This window comes from Rhinoderma darwinii, chromosome 8, assembly GCF_050947455.1.
Source record: "Rhinoderma darwinii isolate aRhiDar2 chromosome 8, aRhiDar2.hap1, whole genome shotgun sequence".
Taxonomy (NCBI): Eukaryota; Metazoa; Chordata; class Amphibia; order Anura; family Rhinodermatidae; genus Rhinoderma; species Rhinoderma darwinii.
The window spans coordinates 101315998-101337451 of NC_134694.1; the positions used below are offsets into that span (position 1 = coordinate 101315998).

Here is a 21454-nt window from a genome sequence, read left to right on the forward strand (position 1 = left end):
TACGATGCTAGGAGTCCCTGCCTCTCTGCAGGACAACTGTCCCGTACTGTAATCATGATTACAGTACGGGACAGTAGTTCCACGCAGAGGCAGGGACTCCTAGCATCGTACATAACTATGATAATAAATACGTCTGTCCTATTGTCTGAAAGGTAAAGGCAGCTCTTGTCGCATTGTCATGTTTTATGATAGACTCCTTTCTAAACTAAAATATTAAATTAAAATATCATTTTAAAATTCCCCAGATGTTGTAATAATGAAACTCATAATTAGAAATATAAAATAAAAGCTTTTCATAACTTGACGTCTCAGCCTAAAATCCTTTGTTTCTCTTGAGTTTCATCTGGAAGATAAAATGGGCGGAGCCGTATTATAATTAGCTGTGTCATGTGCCAGAGCCCCACCTTCACCAACATCAAAACACTACATTCCCCGCCCTGTTACTTGTCAATCATTTTAAAAAACGCCCATAGCCCCGCCTTCCCATTGTGACGTATATGTATTTGGCTCGCTGATTGGTTGATTACATTCATCCAGAGGCTAGCAATTTCGTGTATGCCAGGCGCGCTGTTGTCTTTCACTAGCCGCTCTGACGTTAACCCGCCCTCTTAGCAGCAGCCTTGATTTCGATTGGCTGTCTTTATCCGTCTCTCTAGTCAGTTCTTCAGTTTCATTGGATACTTGTTTAATTCTTTCTTCCGTTTCCGGTCTGGAGTTTTTTTGCAACAACAATACAGTGTAGCTCGCAGGAGACAGCGGGGCTGTCCCAGAGACGTGATCAACGATGGAGGCTGCGTCCCAGCATGTTCTTACACGGGGTGATCTGTGACTCCTCGCTGTGTGCAGGCCGTAATATAGGACCCCCGGCACACTGCGGGTTAATATACGTATAGGAGATACACGTATGGAAACTTCTATGTATGTGACACATGACCAGTGATGACAGTGTTCACCCCTAGAGAGTGACAGGAGTGGAGAACAAGCCTGGACCGCGCACCCTGGCAGAGTGTGGTCTATAGAGGAGTGTCTGCAGCCAGCAGGTGAGATCAGGGGCTTTGGGTAACTCTTTGGGGTCAAGGACCACTACAGTATTGCTTGTCTGCTATATGTCTGTTGACTGAGTGATTGCCAGAAAGCGATTGTCCACTTTGGAATATTGTTGCAATCCCAATATTTCATCAGGATCGCGTAACATATTTTTATTATAATTACTAACGCCTGTTATCGTTCACGTAGGTCCGGTACGTCTGCAGCAGCCACAGGGCGATCGTTCGGTGTTGGGTTTATCTGTACTGACGATAAGATCTTATCCAATCGCTGTCGGTAGTGGTTTGGTAAAGAACGGTGCCACGGGGGAAAAAATTAATGTGCCACTTTTTTTTTTTTTTTGCTACAAGCCTTGGATTATTTTTTCCTATATGGCTATGTTCACACAGAGTTTTTTGCAGGTGGAATTTCTGCCTCAAAATTCTGTTTGGAAGTTTGAGGCAGATTTTCCTCTCCCTGCACGCGGATTCTCGCTGCGTTTTTCACCCGCTCCATTGAGCGCCGTGGGCATAAAACGCAGCGAAATAAGTTTTCTCTGCCTCCCATTGAAGTCAATTGGAGGTCAGAGACGTAAACGCCCGAAGATAGGGCATGTCGCTTCTTTCTCCCGTGAGGTGGTTTTACCGCTCGCGGGAGAAAACCACCCCCGCCTCCCATTGAAATCAATGGAGGCATTTTAGGGCAGTTTTTGACGAGTTTTGTGGCGTGGTTTCTGCATAAAAAAAACTCAGTGTGAACATAGCCTAATTGTTTCTGTAGAAAACGGCACATAAAAATCAGATGTGCGTTATCTAATATCGTGCTATTTAGCACAAGTCAGTTATGTAGTTGCCTGATCTATCCAGTCACTTTTATGGTGTCCTAGCTGTAAAGCGTGCTGTGCGCCATATTAGCCTGGATGAGACGTGGCCGCGTGCTGTCTGGTATGTCTACCGGCTTCCTGTATACGCATGTTCTGAGAATGTTCTCCACAGCCACGATGATCTTTCTTAGAATAGTTTCTATTTAATGTTACACAAGTAGAGCAGATGTGTGATGGGTCAGCCGTGACTCGCAGCTGTGGGATTTGAGACATTTAAGAAAACCAAATAGTCTAATTAAAGGGGTTTTCCCATGAATCACGCCCTACGTACGATATATGGATAAAAGTTTTGGGACACTTACACTTTACACCTACAAGAGCTTTTATGACCTCCCATTCTAGATCCATAGGCATTAATATGGACTTGGTCCCCAAAACGCTTCCACTCTTCTGGGGGCTTTCTACAAGATTTTGGAGTGTCTGTGGGAACTTTTGACCATTCAGAAGAAGAGCATTTGTGAGGTCAGGCACTGATGTTGGAGGAGAGGTCCTGGCTCACAATCTCCGTTCTAGTTCATCCTACAGGTGTTGTATGGGGTTGAGGTCAGGGCTCTGTGCGGCCGGTCAAGTTCTTTCACATCGAAGTCACCCGAACATGTCTTTATGGACCTTGTGCACCGGGCACAGTCATGCTGGAACAAAAAAGGGCCCAACCCCAAACTGTTACCACAAAGTTTGAAGCTACAATTGTCCAAAATGTCTTAGTATGCGGAAGCATTGAGATTTCCCTTCACTGGAACTAAAGGGCCTAGGCCGACCCCTGAAAAACAACCCCATAACGTTCTCCCTCCTCCACCAAACCTTACAGTGGGCACCTTGCAGTCCGGCAGGTAACGTTCTCCTGCATTTGCCAAACCCACACTCGTCCATCAGACTGCCAGATAGAGAAGCGCGATTCATCACTCCACAGAACACGTTTCCACTTCTCCAGAGTCCAGTGCCGGCGGCTTTACACCTTTCCATCCACTCTTGGCATTGTTCTTGGTGATGTAAGACCTGCATGCAGATACTCGGCCATGGAAACCCATGTCATGAAGCTCCCGGCGCACATTTTTTGTGTGGATGTTAATACCAGAGGAGGTTTGTAACTCTGCAGTTATCGGGTCAGCAGAGCGTTGGCGACTTTTATGCACTATGCACCTCAGCACTAGGTGACCCCACGCTCTGTAACTTGACATGATCTCCACTTTGTGGCTGAGTTGCTGTGGTTCCACTTTACAATAATATCACTCCCAGTTGATCGTGGAATATCTAGGAGGGAAGAAATTTCATGAATTGACTTGTTACAACGTTGGCGTCCTATTACAGGACCAGGCGGGAATTCAGTGATCTCTTTAGAACGACCCATTCTGTCACAAATGTATATAAAGGCAACGGCATGGCGGGTGCTGGATTTTATACACCTGTGGTAATGGGACTGAAACACCTGAATTCAGTGATTAAGAGGGGGGGGGGGCAATACTTTTGACTATATAGTGTATATCCACCAGAAAATCGGTTGAACTTGTTGGATATTTTCAGGCCATTCCTTGCGTTTTATGTGGCTGACAGGTGACATTTCATTATACATACTTGGTTGGCAGATGTCTTCCATGTGGGAGCACAAGAATTTGTTCAAATTCTGTGAAAGTGTTACCAGAGAGTCGTACATTGCATTCAGCCGGGGTCAGAACAAGGGGTAGGCCCGCACGCTCACTTCATTTACATGGCTCTATTTGAGATCTTCCTTCCCTCCTGTATTTCCAAAAAGCATACCCAGCAGAGGAATAAAGGTGAGGTCTATTCTAATGTTTGCTTCAATACATACATGGCTGCCAGTTCGGCACCACTGGTTCACGTTCTGCATTCTGACCGATAAAATTCAGATCTGAAGGATCCATTTAATTGACATGTAGCAATCATCGTCACAATCTGGATTCTTATCAAGCCTATGTTGGCAGATGCATTTCTAGATCTTTACGATCGGTTACTAAATAATGTACCAAGACCCTGAATATAAGGGAAGGCATAGAGATGAATGTGCCTCCGAAGAGATCAGCAGGTTGCAGCAGGCATTCCTTTATCCTCTGGGAAATCTGGCGTGGTTCGAGCAGTTCTTTGTGCAAAGCATCTGAAGCTTCGTCAGAGGACAGATTACCGGTATTAATTGTGTTTTTCATGGTGTAATTGTATGAGTCACCATAGGAATCTAGTAAGTGTAGGAGACGTTCTTACGGGGGGGTTGCAGTGCTGGCAGATGGACCGAGTAAGGTGTGGCTATGGTTGGATGTCTCTGATCTCCGCAAGAGATTATCACAGTTGGTGGCGTATAATGAGGAAAGAGGTCAACAGCTGTCACAATACATGGAAAGTGCTTCATTGTTCGGTCCGCTCAAAGCGTTTCCAGTGAAAATGTATTCTGCAGGAAAACTATCGTCACCCCGGTACAAATGCAACATTTGGATAAAAAAATAAAAAAAGTAGCTCCTCAATGTTCCTTTCATGGGTCTGGATCAGTGTGCGGGCGATCCGGGATCTTAATATGGTCCACCAATATTCTTCTAGCTGAACGCCCTGACCCGTTTAGTTTGTTGTAGAATGGGTATGAATTTTTTGGTGCAGAAAAAACCTCCTCGACCATTCCTCCCAATAAAGTCAATGGAATTTTTGTGGATGTTTGACAATTTTTAAGCAACGGGGACCCAACCATTCTCCTGTATAGGGGACGGTCAGAGAGAACCCATCTGAGTGGTTACAAAATGGTGCTCATAATCTCTTTAGAGCCTCCTTTATAAGGCTGGGTTCCCACACCGCAATTATATTAGCAGCAAAGTGGATGAGATTTTGCAAATCTCCGGTCCTCACTGCAGGAATAAATCGCAAAAAAGTCATGCGCAAAGTGTTTTCAAATCTGCAGCATGTCCATTTATGCTGCGTATTCCGTGCGGAGATGCTACGTGTTTAGCCCAGAGACTTAATTAGGGAGCATGAATTCCACACTCAAAATCGCAGTAAAAAATGCAGAACATCTACAGCATATATTGCCTGTGGGAACAAACCCTTAAAGTGTACTTAATTTTTTTACAATAAGCTGTCGTGTTCCTGAGGAATAATAATACGATTTCTGGCCATTAAATCACTTGTATCCTGCATTGTTTTTTTTTTTTTTAGCAGTCTTCCCCTTTGCAGGATCTATCTCTTATTCTCTGTTTTCTCTAACCTAGTTGGCAGAGCCTAACGGCTATCGCATCTCCTATACACTGCACACATAGAGGAACATCCTGCTCTCCTATCTCTATCTAATATAAATATATAGAGCGAGAGAAGCAGACACTGACTGTCTAACTATTTCTCTACATGGAGGACATAATACAGCAGTGTAGCTAAAAATCCAGCACTGGGGTGGGATAAAATACTTACCAGGAAGCTTCAGCACGTCTGTGTTTATTTCTCACTCCACTCCTTGCTGCTCCATAGACTTTTTAGTGGGCAGCGTGTCTGTATCTGACTTACTCTGCTTCCCTCCCCCCTCTCCAGAGACTTTGTATAGGCAGCGTTTCAGATTACATGACGGGAGACAACTAGTGGCAGTAACTTCACACAGAATTTGCATGGGTAAAACCACTACATTTTAACAGTAAGTAAATTACACAGTTTATGTATATCAGGTATACCATTAGATCAGCATGAGTTGTTTGAAAAGTTACTGTCATTTATAGCATATCATGGAGGTCTGACTGCTGGGATCCCACTTGTAACAAAATTTCACATTTAAAGGGGAAATCTACCCAAAAGGTGTTTTATGACGTACAAAAGCTATGTGTCAGTAGACTGTAAACTTGCTGTTTTCAATAACTATAAAAAATAGTATTTGGGCATTTTAATCAGTGTAAATTTCTGACACAACAATCGGCCGACTGCCATTGATTTCAACGGTCTTTTGCGTAGAATGTGTTAGAGATTTCCAGTAAGGTTCCTATTACACGGGCCAATGATTGGGCAAATTGGCGTTCCTATGAACGCTCATTCCCGATCATTGCCCTGTGTAAACAGGGCAACAATTAGTCGATGAACGAGCTCGTTTATGCATGAATAAATAATATCGTTATCGGCGGCACATCTCCCTGTCTAAACGGGATGTGCTGCCGACATGATGGAAAGGTATGGGGACAAACGATCATGGTAACGATCCTTGTGCAAGGAGCAAATGAGCGCCGATCAACGAGCTGTCTCGTTGATCAGCGCTCGTTTTCACATCCCATATCGGGCAGTGTAGTAGGATCTTAACTGAAAACTCCTGCGTGGTGCTAAATAGGTTTGACGGCTCTCACTCATGTGAATGATAACCCGAAATCTTTTTAAACCCATTGCACATTAACGTTCAGCCGTTTACCGTTAGATAACAAGGCCGTACACAAAATTATAAACCAAGAATAGCTGAAAAAATCCAACCCCTCCCATGTAATTTCTGTGGGAAATCTGTCGGGTGTCGTGAATGATGGTTGTTTATATATTTTCTGCCAATTATTTGCTGGAAGAGTCGAAATTGGCCATGATAACCAACTTCTGTCTAACCTTTTAAAGGGGTATTCCAGCTAGAAACGTCTGTCTCCTATCCACTGGGCAAGTGATAAATGTTAGATTCGTGGGGCAAGACCACTGGGAATTGCACCAATCGCTATAATGGAGGACCCTGGACCCCTACCCCCCCCAGCTGCACGGCTTTGGCTAGGAGCAGTCTGAACGGACTGACGGTCGAGCATGCGCTCTGTCGCTCCATCCAGTCTATGGCACTATCGGAAATAGCCTCCAATGGAGGAGATACAGCAAAGGTAGTGGAATTAGTTGCCCATAGCAACCAATCAGAGTCCACCTCTCATTTTTCAGACAACTTTTGGAAATTAAAAGCTACAACCTGATTGGTTGCCCTGGGCAACTACTCCACTTTTTCTTTGTACCGTTTTTTTATCAATCTCCTCCATTGAAGTACAAAAGGCCATTTGATGAGGCACGGGTTCCTGGAGGATGTTCCCATGAATTTTTTTTTTATTTTTTTTCAGCCCGTGGCCAGACTGTTTCCCTAGTGACGGGGGGATAACCGCACTCCACATTGCAGTTGTATCACAGAAAAATAAATGTGTAATGTCAGCGCTTCTTCTCGTGTGTGTGAAATGATTTCCTCCTGTTGGTCATGAGATGTCCCTCGTTGTCTGACTCATCTGGAGTCCTGTGATGTCTCCACAATGGGGCCTGAGGGAGAATGTCTGTGTACAGCATGAGACCCATCGTCAGGAGTTCAGACACGTGAAACACTTTTAGCACAAAACGCAGGCAGATTATTTGCTTATCTAACATTTTTGCCTCAGGACACGTCACCGTTTTCAGTGCAGCTTATTCCCGGCCATGATGGAAGAGGAGGATTTGGCCGCCTAATGTGTCTGGAATGTTGGACCTGGCACATAATGCTGGCGGAGTCCTGACAAGAAAAACATGAGCTGTAACAATTTACAATGTCCTTTTGGTTTATGTGGTTTATTTTTGGACCTAAACGTAACGTGATATATTTTTTTACCCTCTACGCTCTTTTCTGCCTATTCAGCCATGTCTCCGTTATATCGGTTTATTCTCTCTGCCATCACAACTTCCAAAGGGGTTGCCACTAAGATTGCCCAGACTGGCACTTCTGTCTATTGATGCAGCACTGCAGGGCATACATTATAGGGGTTGTCTGATTTCAACACATTAATGTAATTTCTGATGTATACTGAAATTGTTATACAGTTTTCCAATATATTTACTGTATTAATTCCTCACTGTGTTTTTAAGAGCTCTGCTTGCTGTTCAGAACGAACATTCATTATTTACTTCCAGTGGATACAATTCTGTCCGTGGTCATGTGATGGACACACAGGTGCACGACTCGTTACAGTATGTGTATCTTCTAACGATCCCAGCACCTGTGTGTCCATCACATGACCATGGACAGAACTTTATCCACTGGAAGTAAACCATGAATTTTCCTACTGAATAACAAGCAGAGATCTTGAAAACCGTGAGGTATTAATACAGAAACTTTATTGCAAAACTGTATAACTCATTGTACAGAAAATAACAATCTGCTGAAAGTGGACAACCGCTTTGTAGCGCTCAATGGAGTTCCAAGCTCGAAGGGCTTGTGCACACGCAACAGAATTGCTGCAGAAAATTTCCCAATTGTTGACCTGTGTAAACAAGGCAACGATCAGCCGATGAACGGGCAAACACTAGTTCATCGGCTGATTGTATAGTTTATGCTGCAATAAATATTGTCGGCAGCGCATCTCCCCCTGTGTGAACAAGGAGACGCGCTGCCGACATTCTAGAAATGTAAGGGGATGAGCGATCATAGTAACAATCGCTGGTCCCCATACATAGCTCCTTGTGAAAGGAGCAGACGAGCGCATTATCAATGAGCTATCTCGTTGATCCGCGCTCGTTTACACGGCCAATCTCCGGTCGTGTATGAGGACTCTAACACATGACTGCAGGATCGGATTATACACAGAGTTTGTCATTTGGAACTGTGCAGATACGTAGGTCTGCATAAAGGCTGTATACACATAATGATAGGATACTTTAGGTCAAGGCTATGCATATTTTCTCATTTTTATTTTTTAGATGTACTGGATCAATCTAAAAATATTTGATGCAAGGGTGGACAATACCCCTTAAGTTTCAGGAGTTAGGCCACGTTCACACAGGGTGGATACAGTGCGTATAAGTACACAGCGCATCCGCCCTGGAACCCGCAGGGAATTCCGACCAAAAAACACTTCAAATTGTGGTCTGAATTCCGGTACCCACAACGATCCTGAGAATGAAGGGGCCGCAGTGCTGGTATAGCGCTGTGTCCAACTTCACCGCTTTTCCTTGTGAAGGGCATGCTGCTCTGTGGGGAAAAGCTGTGAAGGAGGCGCAGGGCTAAACCGGTGCTGCAGGCCCTTAATTCTCAAGATCGTTGGAGAGAGCGCTTTCTTCCTACTGTAGGAGAGTTATATTGCGTCACCCTAAACTCACGCTACCATTTTGCCTGATCTTCCCAAATAGAGACTATATGCAAGTGAGCATACGATTTCCAGGCTAGGAAAGAAAAATGGGGATTCCAAAGAGGCGCTGCTAACATCGAGAAATTGTGAGAAAATGTCATTTATTAATATCGTGGCTACGCGTTTCAGCGACAGTCCGTGTCCTTTCTCAGGCCAGAGGAAGACGTCGGACCAGCGTTGAAACGCATAGCTACGATAACTATTAATAAATAACCTTTTATCACAATTTCTGAATGTTGGCAGCGCCTCTTTGGAATCCCCATTTTTTTAAATTTTTTCCTTACCTGGAAATCGCATGCATATTAAAGTGGAGGTGGATTTCACCCACCGGTCGGGGACAGCAGCAGCTGACATCTGTCGACCCGCACACACAAGACTTGTACTTGGACTGTACAACCTAACAAGGTGAGCGCTTATACCCCTAACGCTCCCCCATGTCTCATCCTATCTAATTCTAATATAATTCACGATGCGGCGCCCTATGTTTCTTTTTCTCCTTCAGATATACATATGCAAGTGAGGTTAGGGCCGTTTTTCACGGTATCCGAATGGCACCCAATAGTTTTCACGGATCCATTCATTTCAGTTGGTGGATCGTGTCCGTGAAAGCGGACCCGACTCTCCGATCCATGGAAAGATAGAACATGTCCTATCTTTCCATGAATCACGGATGGGGCTCGGGCGGCACACATGGTCGTGTGCCAGAGCCCTTAGAGGTAGAAAGATCACTTTATGACTTTAAAATAGGTTTTTACTTCCATAATGGGTTTAGTCTATTGTTGTTTAGACTGTATTTATTGTGTGGGTTTTACATTTCAATGTTCACTTATTCCTGTTTTCGTTCTCCTAGGTGGCGATGCCTCACTGTTTTGCCTATGGCTGCACCAACCATAGTGGGAAACTTCTCTCAGCAGTCTCTATGCACTCATTTCCCAAGGAGCTGCCTCTTGCAGAAACCTGGGTACATCACAGCCGCACTGACGTAGGTAACGTGCAGGAGTTTGTACGGGACACCTTAATAAAGTACCGAGGGCACTTTGTACTTTGTTCTGAGCACTTTGAACAGGACATGTTTGAGATGAATGGTGACTTACCACTGATTCCATCAGAACCAAACCATAAAAGAACAAGACGAAAATTAAAAGTAAATGCAGTTCCAACTCTTTTCTCCACTGGTGCTCCCAAGCTACGTAGACAACCGGCTCAACACTTGAAGATTCATGATAGAAAGCAGGTGATGACCATGTCTTTTGCTCACAGATCACCTTAGTTGTGCTTTCAGCTTCAGATATCTCTTTCAAAATGATGCTTAAATTAAAGGAGGGACCACTCATGAGATCCTCTACACCTCAAAGCTGGTTCAGATGGGTACAATAGATGCTATAATAGCCTAGCGTGATGGTTGCCTAACCGTGACATCCGTCACCCACAGGCTATAATGGGATCTGTTTAATGGATTCGTCGTGAAAAGGTCATGACGTGTACGTTTAATGGCTTCCATAATAGTCTATGGGTAATAGATGCCACTGTTAAGGCATCAGTCACAGTCTCCGTTTAACGTATACGTCCGGAGCTTTTCCCGCTGTATACGCAAGATGGAGGCCATAAAGGCATTGTGAATGGGGCTTTACAGATGATATCGAAGTCCTCCGTTTAAAATAGTATATGCTGTGTAATGTTGGATTTGAATTTGCTCCCAGTTACAAAACAATCTCCCAACCCAAAAAATCCTACTTGCATGACCCACTTGGCTTCTCTCCTCTATATCATGACATCCTGATAGTAAGGTCTTTCCTGCTGTCTGTATACGTATGCTTTGGATCCTCTTCTATCCAATAGGGAGAATGTTTCTTTATATACATGACTGAGGACAATAGCCTCTGAGTGTCATGTTCGAGAGGAACTGAGGCCAGGAAAACCATCTCTATCTCCAGAACAAACTAAGATCTCACGGGGTAGGAGAAAATACATAATCTTCAGTGAACACAGACATAGGGCAGCCGTCCTTTTTATAGAACTGACTTCGCTTTCCTTTTATTAATTTATTTTCAAACTTTAAATTATTAATACAATTCCCATATTGATGTAATATACATTTGATTATTTCGATTCAGCTCTTGGACAATCTTCTTGAGCAGCAGAAACGTCCCAAACTGGAAGAAAAGACAACCAGTCCATCCACATCCCAGGATTCTGCAGCACAGACGGTACAATGTATTACATTTCTTATTGCACACAGAGTAAGGTCCTATTTACACATGCATTAGGATACCGCAGCGTTATTTTTCTCAAATGGTTCTGGAAGTTTACTGAAACCAAGTGTGACGTTCATTGCTGGAAAACTCACTTCTCTACAATAATACAGGAGGATGACCCCATAAATGAACGTCCAAGAAAACTCCAACTCTGGAGAAGGAAACTGCTTCCTCTGAAGTCCCAGTTTCTAAAGGACACATTCAGCCCTGTTCCCCGAGCATTACAGAGAAAGGTATGTCCTCTGCTTTCTATGGGGGAGATTTACTTAGACTTAGACTGGTGTTCCATACGCCAGACTCAAACCAAAATATGGTGGCGTTGGATGCTCCATATTAAGAGGAGCGTCTTGAAATCACAAAACCAGAAATTCTGTATTCGAAAGCTGTCCCGGTTTCCCTGTTCACTTGGTTTTTTACTTAGTAAAAACTATTGGAAATAATATAATAAAAAGTTATCCACCTTCTAAACTTTTTAAGTTTTATTTATATACAAGACTGGACTTCTCATTTCAAAGAACCTCTTTGTATGACTATGGGGACAACCACCCGTGTGCACATAGTGGTTGAGTGTGGATAATACAGAGTAGTGAGAAGGGTGGAGTAGGGACTCCGATGTCTTTCTAGGCGCACGCTCACTCACAATGGCACCAGAATATGCACAGCACGTTAGTTTGGTTTGTGTGGTGCGCCAAAAGTCCTATGGAATTCAGAGCTTCCTGTGGTAGACACATATAGAATGGTGTAACTATTGTAATGTAAGTATAAATGTCCGTTCCAGACTCCGGCCACTCTGAATCGGACAGCTGTCTATTTCTCAGACGAGGAGTGGGAAATGCTCGAGGAATGGCAAAGAGAGCTGTACAAGAACATGATGAAGGAGAACTACGAAGCTTTAATATCACTTGGTAAGAATGGAAGTATATATATATATATATATATATATATATATATATATATATATATACCATCCAGACACGTGATAAGTGACAGATTATGAGGTGCTCTAAATTGGTTCCCACCATCCCATGTCCTTATTTATTAGTATTTTGGTGGATATTGTATAGACGCTTTTATCAGAGACTGTGCTGACATATAACGGAGACCATTGCTGAATTAGATCCACCATGCTTAGTCTATAGCCAAGTAACTTGTTCTGTGATGTCTTGGCTAGACCCTACAACAAAGAGCACCATGGTGCTGTTATACGGAAAGGAGTGGGGTGAGAAATGGTCAGAAATCCCATGGTTTTGGTATTTGATATGAAATCCCAATGGATCTTTTGCTTATCTTGAGGGCCTGTAACGTAGATGTCGATGGTGGTGAGGCTACAAGTAGTTTGTTTTGAAGAGGGAAGGAAACGGCAATCCAAATGGCTGCAAACAATACAGCTGTTCTGTCTGTTCATTTTCAGTCGCTTGCATTTGATATGTACTGGTATTTTTTATTTTTGCTAGGTTACCCTACTGTCAATCCAAACATATTAATGAAGATCAAACAGGAGGAAATCATGCGCTACACAGATCAATGTTCTTCTGATGACTTGGTGCAGTCGGGCAGCCCCGTGACAGGTGAGTTTAGTCTTCTATTTGGTTGAGTTGCCGAACATGCGACATTATATATGGATTTGTTCCACTTGTCAGGGTGTTCGTGAAAGAGGCAGTCTGTACCCTGCCATATTTGCAATGCTTACAGGATATTATTGTTAGGTTTTATATATGGAGTTAAACGTGCGTGTGCGTGTGCGTGCGTGCGCGTGTGTGTGTGTCTAATTTTATTTCGAAATTTTCTAAATTACAAATAATTGCACTTTTTGTATTTGTCCTTTAAAAAAAATATTCCAAGGAGAGCAGCACCATATAAATGCGGATGCGTGGGTGCAAGCCTCAGGGCCTCGACTCCCAGCCCTATCAATATAGGCAGCACTCCTAATTAAAATCAAGTGAAAAAAAGTGTTTTTATTTATCCATCAATATGCCACGTTTCAGCCCCGAACACACACACTGCGGATTAATTGCGGAATATCCGCAGCGTAATACAGTAGCAGCAGAGTGGATGAGATTTCAACAAAGCTCGTCTCCACGCAGCGGAAAAATGAACATAAATTGATGTGCGGTTTCCTCAACCGCAGCATGTCAATTAATGCTGCAGAATCGCAGCTCTTCTGTCGCAGGGTTTCCCCATTGAATTCAATGGGGTTCTTAAACCCGCAACAAAGTGGTGTGTGTTGCGACATTTGCGGCGGAATCGCGAGCAAAAATTGCAAGTAAGACATTTTTTAAAAAAAGTTATACTTACCCAGAGTTACTCACTTCTTCTCCAGTCCGTCCCTGTGGGATGACGTTTCATGCCATGTGACCGCTGCAGCCTGCAACGTCCTCGCAGGAGGCTGGACTGGAAAAGCGGGAAGGGGTAAGTATGTACACCCCACAATGTGTGATTTTTTTTTCATGCGGTGTTCAGGGCGGATACGCTGAGCAGCTTGACGCAGCGTGCCCGCTCTGAACACGCTGTGTGTGTTCGTACCCTTATGGCCCTTTCTCGCACTTTGATGGGTGAATAAAGAAAACTTTTTTCACTTGATTTACAGTTGGAGTGTTGCCTATTCGAATATATATTTAGTTAGCGGTTATATACCCCCCTCAGTATAGCGTCCACAGAACTGATCACCGCCGTCGTAAACATTCCAGTGGTGTCCAGTCCATACATGCCCTCCCAGTCTGTGCAATGTGCAGAAAGCCTAGACCTTGCACACACACTTTCCCTGCTATTGTCATGCCACATACTACATTTTCCTGATATTACTGGCCGTCCCCTCATTTCTGAAGCATCTGCCACCATTTTTGAGTTATAATTAATGTTGTATCAGAATATATTTTCATGGAAGGATTACATCTCTTACTTGTTTAGTGTTGAGGCTGGAGCTCACCAAGTGATGGCTTTGACCATTCATATTGACCGAAATGAATGTGAGCTGACATGACAGGCCGATCTGCTGTAGAGGAAGCCGCTAAATGATGTATGGTAAAAGGGCAGAGCACCTAATGAATATTCATGAGCAAACATTTTAGGATACATGAATGAAATTTCAGAAGAATCCTAGTATTCGATAGGAGTAGAATACCCTCTTCATAGTGCAGAATCGAGATATAACATTCTAATGTGATTTGTGTAAAAACATAAGCGCATTTTGGTGGCATACTCTTAAGGGTAACTGAACTTTCAACTCATTTCTGACATGTCAGGAGTTTTGTTCGGTGGGAGTCTGAGCACTGAGACCTCCACCGATGACTAAAACGATTGCTGAGAGATCGCTGAGCCGCTTGGTTTCTGATCGACCTTTCTCGGAAAGCTGATCAGTTGGTGTACGGACTCAATAGAAAGTCTATGGGCCCGTACACCGTTACATCCGCTTTCCGGAAATAGGCATTCAGAAACTAAGCGTCTCGGCGCTCACTCGAGCGTTTATGCCGCTTTGTTTTAGCGATCAGTGGGGTTCTCCGTGCTCGGACCGCCACCGTTCAGAACTTCTGACACGTCACTATAACATGTCCGAAGATTGTTGAAAGTTTAGTTACACTTTAAGCAGTACTTGCTACATCGGAGGACTTTCTTGGTGCTACACAAAACCATTGATCACTTTTTTCTTTCTTTTGAAGACTGCACCAATGAGGAGGACGGTGTTCTATCAAAATTAAAACATGACGAGGATCGGTATTTAAAGGTCGACCTGCAATCACAAGGAGAAGTGAAGGGTTACCTTCATTCATGTGAGTAACAAATGGCCAGGCAAAAGGTACAAAATAAACATGATCACCATAAACCTCTTAATTGTAGATGAACGGCTATTAACGATAGTAATAAGTCAATGGATATGTCCCCCCAGTAGCTGCGGTATCCAACATCTACAATTGGGGACCAAGTTTTCACAATAGGGATATGTGAGCACTAAGGTGCATGTTCCTTTTGTAGCATCTCTATAACATAGACCTTTTTATGTTTTAGCAGATAATTTTCCTATTGTCACAAGCATCGGAGAAAATCGTATTGATACATTTAACAGCCAGCAAGAGCCTCTTTCTATGACGTACACTCTTTCACAGTGTTTTAATGATAGTATAAATGGGGAATTATATCCAGCAAAATGGAAAGCAAGAAATATGTCGTCTAACGGTTTCGCTACAATCGGTTCCGACAAGAGAACTTTAAGCCCTATAACCTCAGTACAGCAGATGGACAGTCAGTATACTTGGTTCTTTTGTGGAAAGAATCTTTCATGTACTGACATGGCGTCAAAACAGGGGTCGTCTATTGAGCTGAGACCCTACAAGTGTTCAGAGTGCGATAAAAGCTTTACCGTCAAATCTAACTTGATCAAACATCACCGTATTCACACCGGGGAGAGACCTTACAAGTGCACACTTTGCTCCAAAAGCTTCAGCCGCAATTCGCACCTGATCACCCACCAACGCACCCACACAGGGGAGAGGCCTTATAAGTGCAATGAGTGCGACAAGAGCTTTATCCAAAACTCGGTGCTGATCCAACATCAGAGGATCCACACGGGAGAGAGACCATTCAAATGTGACGAATGCAATAAAAGCTTCAGCCAGAAGTCCTGTCTCATACGTCACCAAAGAACTCACACTAGATAAGGTTGTCCAAAACGGGCAACAACATACAGGGATTTCTATGGGACATCAAAACACAAAAGACAAACTCGTTTTGATGGGGAAACCAGCAATAAAAAGGTTGTGTTTTTTTTGTTTTTTTTTAATTGGATCCCGAATAGTTTGTTTAACCAGTTGTATAGCAGATCTGGTTTATGGTACGGTCATTGTGTTCTACATTGACCAACTTGCGTGCTGCCACTTCGGAAACGTATCTTTGAACACTAAGACTTGTAGTTAAAGGCATTTTTTGAACGTTTTAAACAAAGGGTCTGCTTTTTTTCCAGAAATGGCGCCAATGCATACCCTTTTTATTTAATTCTGGACAACCCCTTTTTAAATCTTTTAAAGTGCGTTTTCCAATACTTGAAAAAAATATTTAATGTTCTAAAAAGAAAAAGACCTGTACATCTCAAACCTGTCAAGTAACGAGAACTCGGTTTATCCCTTTTTTTTGTATTGAATAGGAAAAGCTCACTAGTTTTGTGAAACACTAACTACTATGCAATTGCCTTGCTGTCATTGCATAGTACATTTATGTATCGGACCTCTGAAGTAGAGGAACACATTCTATGGGTCGAGACCAAATGTGGACAACCAGCGTCTATTTTTGACGTCCGTTAGTAGATATGCAATATATTCAATTACAGACCAGCTTTTTGGTGTCTGATGCTGAAATATTGAGTTTCAGCTTAAAAAAAAAACCCAATGGTTGGGAATGACCGCTTTCAACCAAAAAACAAAAACAAAGTTCTTATTTAAAATGTTGAAATCTAATGTAGCTCTTTATATGCAATTTAAGAAGTCGAACTCTAGACAATGTTGCTAGCTCATTTTAAAGTATTTTTATTGTTCTCTTGCTGGGGTTTACAAGGAAATCGTCAGTGTTTTTCGCTTTTTGTAAGTTGACGTTTTTCAGTGTTTTTGGTAAAAATTGTTGGGAAAAAAAAACTGCGTACTAGAGACGCGTCTTTAATAGTAGTCTTTGACAAATGCAGAGTAATCCTACTTGCAGGATTCCACTATCATACCAGCAGCTATATGAAATAATCCGCATATGAATAAAATATAACAAAAAAAAATAACCAGGTGGATAATGGGCCTTTTGGGCTTTCTAAATGGAAAGTGTTATGTCTATAACTGTGTTTTTTATTCAAGGTAGAATGTACAAAAATCTTAGCAAAACGTCAGACTCGCTCCGTTTCTTGTTTTATGAAAAAGGTATTTTGCTGGATTATTACAGATTATTGGTGCCACCTCGTACACACACAGAGGAGAGAGATAATTTGTGAATCGATTCAGAAATAGGGCCAATCCGTTAAGGAGTATAGACCAGGAGTAGTCAAGGCGTCATGCTGTGGGTGCCTCAAATATGGCCATTGAAAACATCAAAGGGCCGGGTCAAAGGCCATTAAGCCAGGGCCGGGTCAAAGGATAGACACACACGTGTATCACATGCATTTGTGCCTAGAGTTTTCTAGTGACCCCATGACTCCCATTTTGTTTAGGGTTGGGTAGAGCACTTTATGTACAGGAGCTCTCATGTGTGATCGGCATCCTGTGGAAGGCAGCTCAGATATACAACATTGCCTTCCCCTGGGAGTTGCACATTAGACACGAGGGCCATATTCGACACCCCCCCCCCCCACCACCACCATCACTGATCTAGACCCTGTCTGTTTTGGCTACATTGATGGACGTTCACTTCCATGCTCATATATGCTGTCTCGTCTTCGTGTAGGTAAAATTTCCACATGCAAGACGAACGTTTTTAGCATTCCGATCAGTTCTAATCCCAAATGATTGTCAACCCTGAAATTTGTATATATTTTTTTCAGTATTTGTAAGAACTTTAAGTTCATGCACTAAGTAGGACTTGAATTCAACCTTTGACACTATTGTTACATACTTGAGATCAAAATGCATTCATGATATCATTGGGTACCAGCTTGACGTGCTTAAAGGCACAGTAACTCTATTATGTTCAATTCTCTTTTACTTATTAAGCTTGGCATGGCAAATTGTATTGCAGGAATCTTCCTTCACGCTTTGTGTTACCATGCCGGCCTGTAGAGTTTTTCTGCTTGCCTTAAACTATTACATTTGTCTGTGACTTAGGGGTTGTTTGGTTTACAAAACCCATTTTCAAATAACCTACTAAGGAATTCTGGGTTTAAGATCCCCATTTCCAGACTCCTCTTTAGAGTGGAGAATGCCTGCAAAGTGTCTGTCTCTTACTCCATGCATTAGATTGGCAGCCTATTCATTCCAATAGGAACTGTGTAATCCTTTTCTTTTCCTTGTGGTGGCGCTGCAGGGCAATTGAACACTTGTTTCGGGAACCCACTCATACTACAGCTGATCGCTCGGGCTCCCAAGCAGGGCAACCTATGAACAGCTTGTTGCTGGGAGTGTCTCTTAACAAAAATGATCAGTGGACAATCCCTTTAATCCCAAAGCCTCTCTGGTAATGATAATTTGGTCGTTCTGGATTGATCTAGTTTAGGCATGTAATGTAAACCATAACCGTACAATCAAGTATGTGTATTAAATGTGTTACATAAGGCCACACACAATGAAGTATGCCGCCTGCCTATACAGAGGAGCTAGAAATAGTAAAACTTTTGCACTTTCCTATTCAACGGTACTTATTGTAGAATTTTCAAATTGATTCTCTGCTTCAAAATTTTCATCCATGTTTTAAGCGGACTGTGGAAAAGCTTAATGCAAGCTGATCCTTTTAGTAGACCGCCATAGACGAGGTACTAACAATAAAGGTTATTATTAATCCGGAGTTGGGAGTCAAAAGTTTGCATGGAATATTATATAATCCTTTCACAAAAAGTTCTGAACTATATTATCAAGCGTTGTGATAACAAGATCATCAGACCTCGACAATCATATTTATGAGCATTTTTCTATTTTTCAGTTTGAGCTCTTAGTAGTAAGTAGTTTACGTGTCTCTAAGGGTCAGACAGTTTTTTTTTTTTATGCGGAAAACGCGTCGGAAAACTATCCAAAAACTTTCTCCCGGGATAAAAGAAGCGACATGCCCGATCTTTGGGAGTTTACATCTATGACCTCCCATTGACATCAATGGGAGGCAGATAAATCGTATTTAGCAGAGTTTTTGCCCGTGGCGCTCAATGGGCACGAGCCAAAAAACGTGGCAAACAGCGTGCAGGCAGATCAAAATCTGCCTCAAAATTCCAAACGGATTTTTGAGGCAGAATTTTCTGCCTGCAAAAAACTCTGAACATACCCTTAAAGTACAACCACATACATTGAAATCATTGCATATGTGGGCACTGGTTTATCTAAAACAAAGTTACATTCTATGCTGTACAGTCTTGGATCAAATGTGCAGTAACCCAACCATTTGTATTGTTCTATTGGGTTACAGATATTTGCCCCTTATGGAAACCGCATAGCCAAGCGAGCTACGCTATTTTCTATTTTTATGCTCGGACATCACAAGATTCAGCCGCAACACAACAGTAGAACAGGGTTTAGGAGGCCCTGTTCTAGAGATAGTTACGGGTCCCAGAGGTGAGACCCGCATATATTTGACACATCCTGATGGGAAAACCCCCTAAGTCTCATTCAGACGGTCGTATTGTATGTCAGCCATATTTCCTGGACTGACCACCGTTCAGGGAGCCGGGCTCTAAGCATCATAGTTATCTGATGCTAGGAGTTCCCTGCCTGCCCATGGGAATATTGTCCTGTATTGAATACGTGATTACAGTACGGGATAGTAGTCCCACGGGGTGGCAGGGACTCCTAACATCATAGATAACTATGATGCTTAGCGCCCGGCTCCCTGAACTGTTTGGTCCAGGAAATGCGGCCGACACATGGTCCATATATCACGGATGTCTGAACGAGGCATTAAATTCAATGGTTTGTTCTGTTAACCCAGGTTTCTTAAAAGACAATAATGGGAATTGTGTATGTCATTTATTTTGCAGTAGTGTAATATACCTTTATTGCAAATTTACAATTTTGTAGGGCATGTTTACAGCGGTGTATAGCCCATACATTGATAAGTTGCTTGGTGCTTTTATTTTATGCATTTTTATTTTACCAAACCCATTGTTATGGTAAAATACAATGGAAAAGAATAATGAAAATTTGGTAATGTCGACATATTTCCATGTTGTATTTTTTTTATACCCTTTTGTGTTATATGTATCTGTTATAGACAATGCAAACTGAAGTACTTATAATGAATATAAAAGTGAATGACGCTGTTACCCGGAATTAGTGTTGTTGAATTCATTTATTAATTGGGTCTCTTCTGTAGTGACATCATCACCGTGTCATTATGTTTTATTTAGTTTGCCATGCTACGTTAATATGTATGAAAGACTAAACTTTATGGAGCTGGAAAGCCCCTTTTCTTTAAAAATTTGCTGAATCTGGTAGAAAAAAATAATTTTTTTTTAAAGGGCATTGTACCCCATTTCAAATCATTCCCTGGTCCCTGTTTTCCATTAATGATGTCTCACATTGACACGACTGCTGCAGCCAATCACTGGCCAAAGAATGCCAGGGTTCCTGGGGAGCATTGACATGGGGGATTTTTAAAGATGAGTACAACCATATACAACTGATTAAAAAAAAAATTATAATAATAATGGGGCGTTATATCTTCGACCTGTAATTTTGCAAAACTATTGCCTGAATTTGTACATTGTTTCATTTTTATTTTTCTAAGGATGTTGAATAATTATTTTTAAGTTGGGGGAGGGGGATATACAGATCAGCAAGCCTGTGCTAGAAGCCATAACTGCAAATATCTTCATGCCCTCCACTTCTTTCCCTTTGGAACTCCGATAACACGGGATGAAGGAGATCCAGAAAAGGAAAAAAATGAACATGCGCAATGTGATGTTTGTGTCCTCATTAAAAGTATCGGGCAATGACCGAGCTAAAAATCTCACCCGTTCGAGCAGGGATGCCACCAGCCCTCCCCTACCTGTGGTAGCTGAGAGCAGGGAGATTTACCGGCTCCCAGCTCTGTTTATTTCGATGCAGCGCCATAAAAAGGCTATTGCATCGGAATAAAGCCCGTTAGTGGCCGCCGTAAAAACACTATGGGGTGGTCGCTAACCGGTTAAAGCTAGTACATTTTTTGGATGGTTTCCTGTCTGAGGTTAAAGGCAACTATTAGGCTTCGTTCACAACTGCATTCCGTGGGAGCTTTCAGTCAGAACGGGACCCAGAACAGACACAAACGGAAACCAGAGGTTTCCATTACCATTGATATCATTGGTGATGGATCTGGTGCCCATGGTTTCCATTTGTCTGTTGTGCACCGGACTCATCGTTTTGCCGGAAACAATAGTTGTCAATAGTGGTCAACTACAATATATTAACTTATTGAAGGGATTGTCTGGTTAAGAAAACATACTTTTAAATACCTTTTTTAATAGACCAGGGTCCACAGTTTTTTGGGAAAATTCAGGATTTTTAAAGTGTTTCCAAATGCATACTGTTTAAGTTCTATTCGCCACGTTCCCGATACTCTCTGGTTTTTATGCTACAAGTATTGGC

General features: G+C 42.4%; 1 protein-coding gene across 2 annotated transcripts; it reads left to right on the top strand.

The window, feature by feature from the left end:
- Window positions 1-600: 600 nt before the first annotated feature.
- Window positions 601-20150, top strand: LOC142659649 (uncharacterized). Of its 2 annotated transcripts, none has more exons than XM_075836005.1 (8): window positions 601-1040; window positions 9824-10207; window positions 11088-11180; window positions 11339-11461; window positions 12007-12133; window positions 12683-12796; window positions 14885-14995; window positions 15231-20150. In XM_075836005.1, the coding sequence occupies exons 2-8, from the start codon at window positions 9830-9832 to the stop codon at window positions 15878-15880; spliced, it is 1596 nt and encodes a 531-aa protein (XP_075692120.1). In that variant the 5' UTR covers window positions 601-1040; window positions 9824-9829; the 3' UTR covers window positions 15881-20150. The 2 variants fall into 2 exon arrangements, with proteins under 2 accessions (XP_075692120.1, XP_075692121.1); XM_075836006.1 differs by having other exon boundaries at window positions 15234-20150.
- The last annotated feature ends 1304 nt before the right edge of the window (window positions 20151-21454 follow it).

Coding starts and splice junctions, on each gene's coding strand:
- LOC142659649 (XM_075836005.1), top strand. CDS start 9,830: ATGCCTCACTGTTTTGCCTATGGCTGCACCAACCATAGTGGGAAACTT. Junction 10,208..11,087: donor AGATTCATGATAGAAAGCAG/GTGATGACCATG, acceptor ATTTCGATTCAG/CTCTTGGACAATCTTCTTGA. Junction 11,181..11,338: donor AGGATTCTGCAGCACAGACG/GTACAATGTATT, acceptor ACAATAATACAG/GAGGATGACCCCATAAATGA.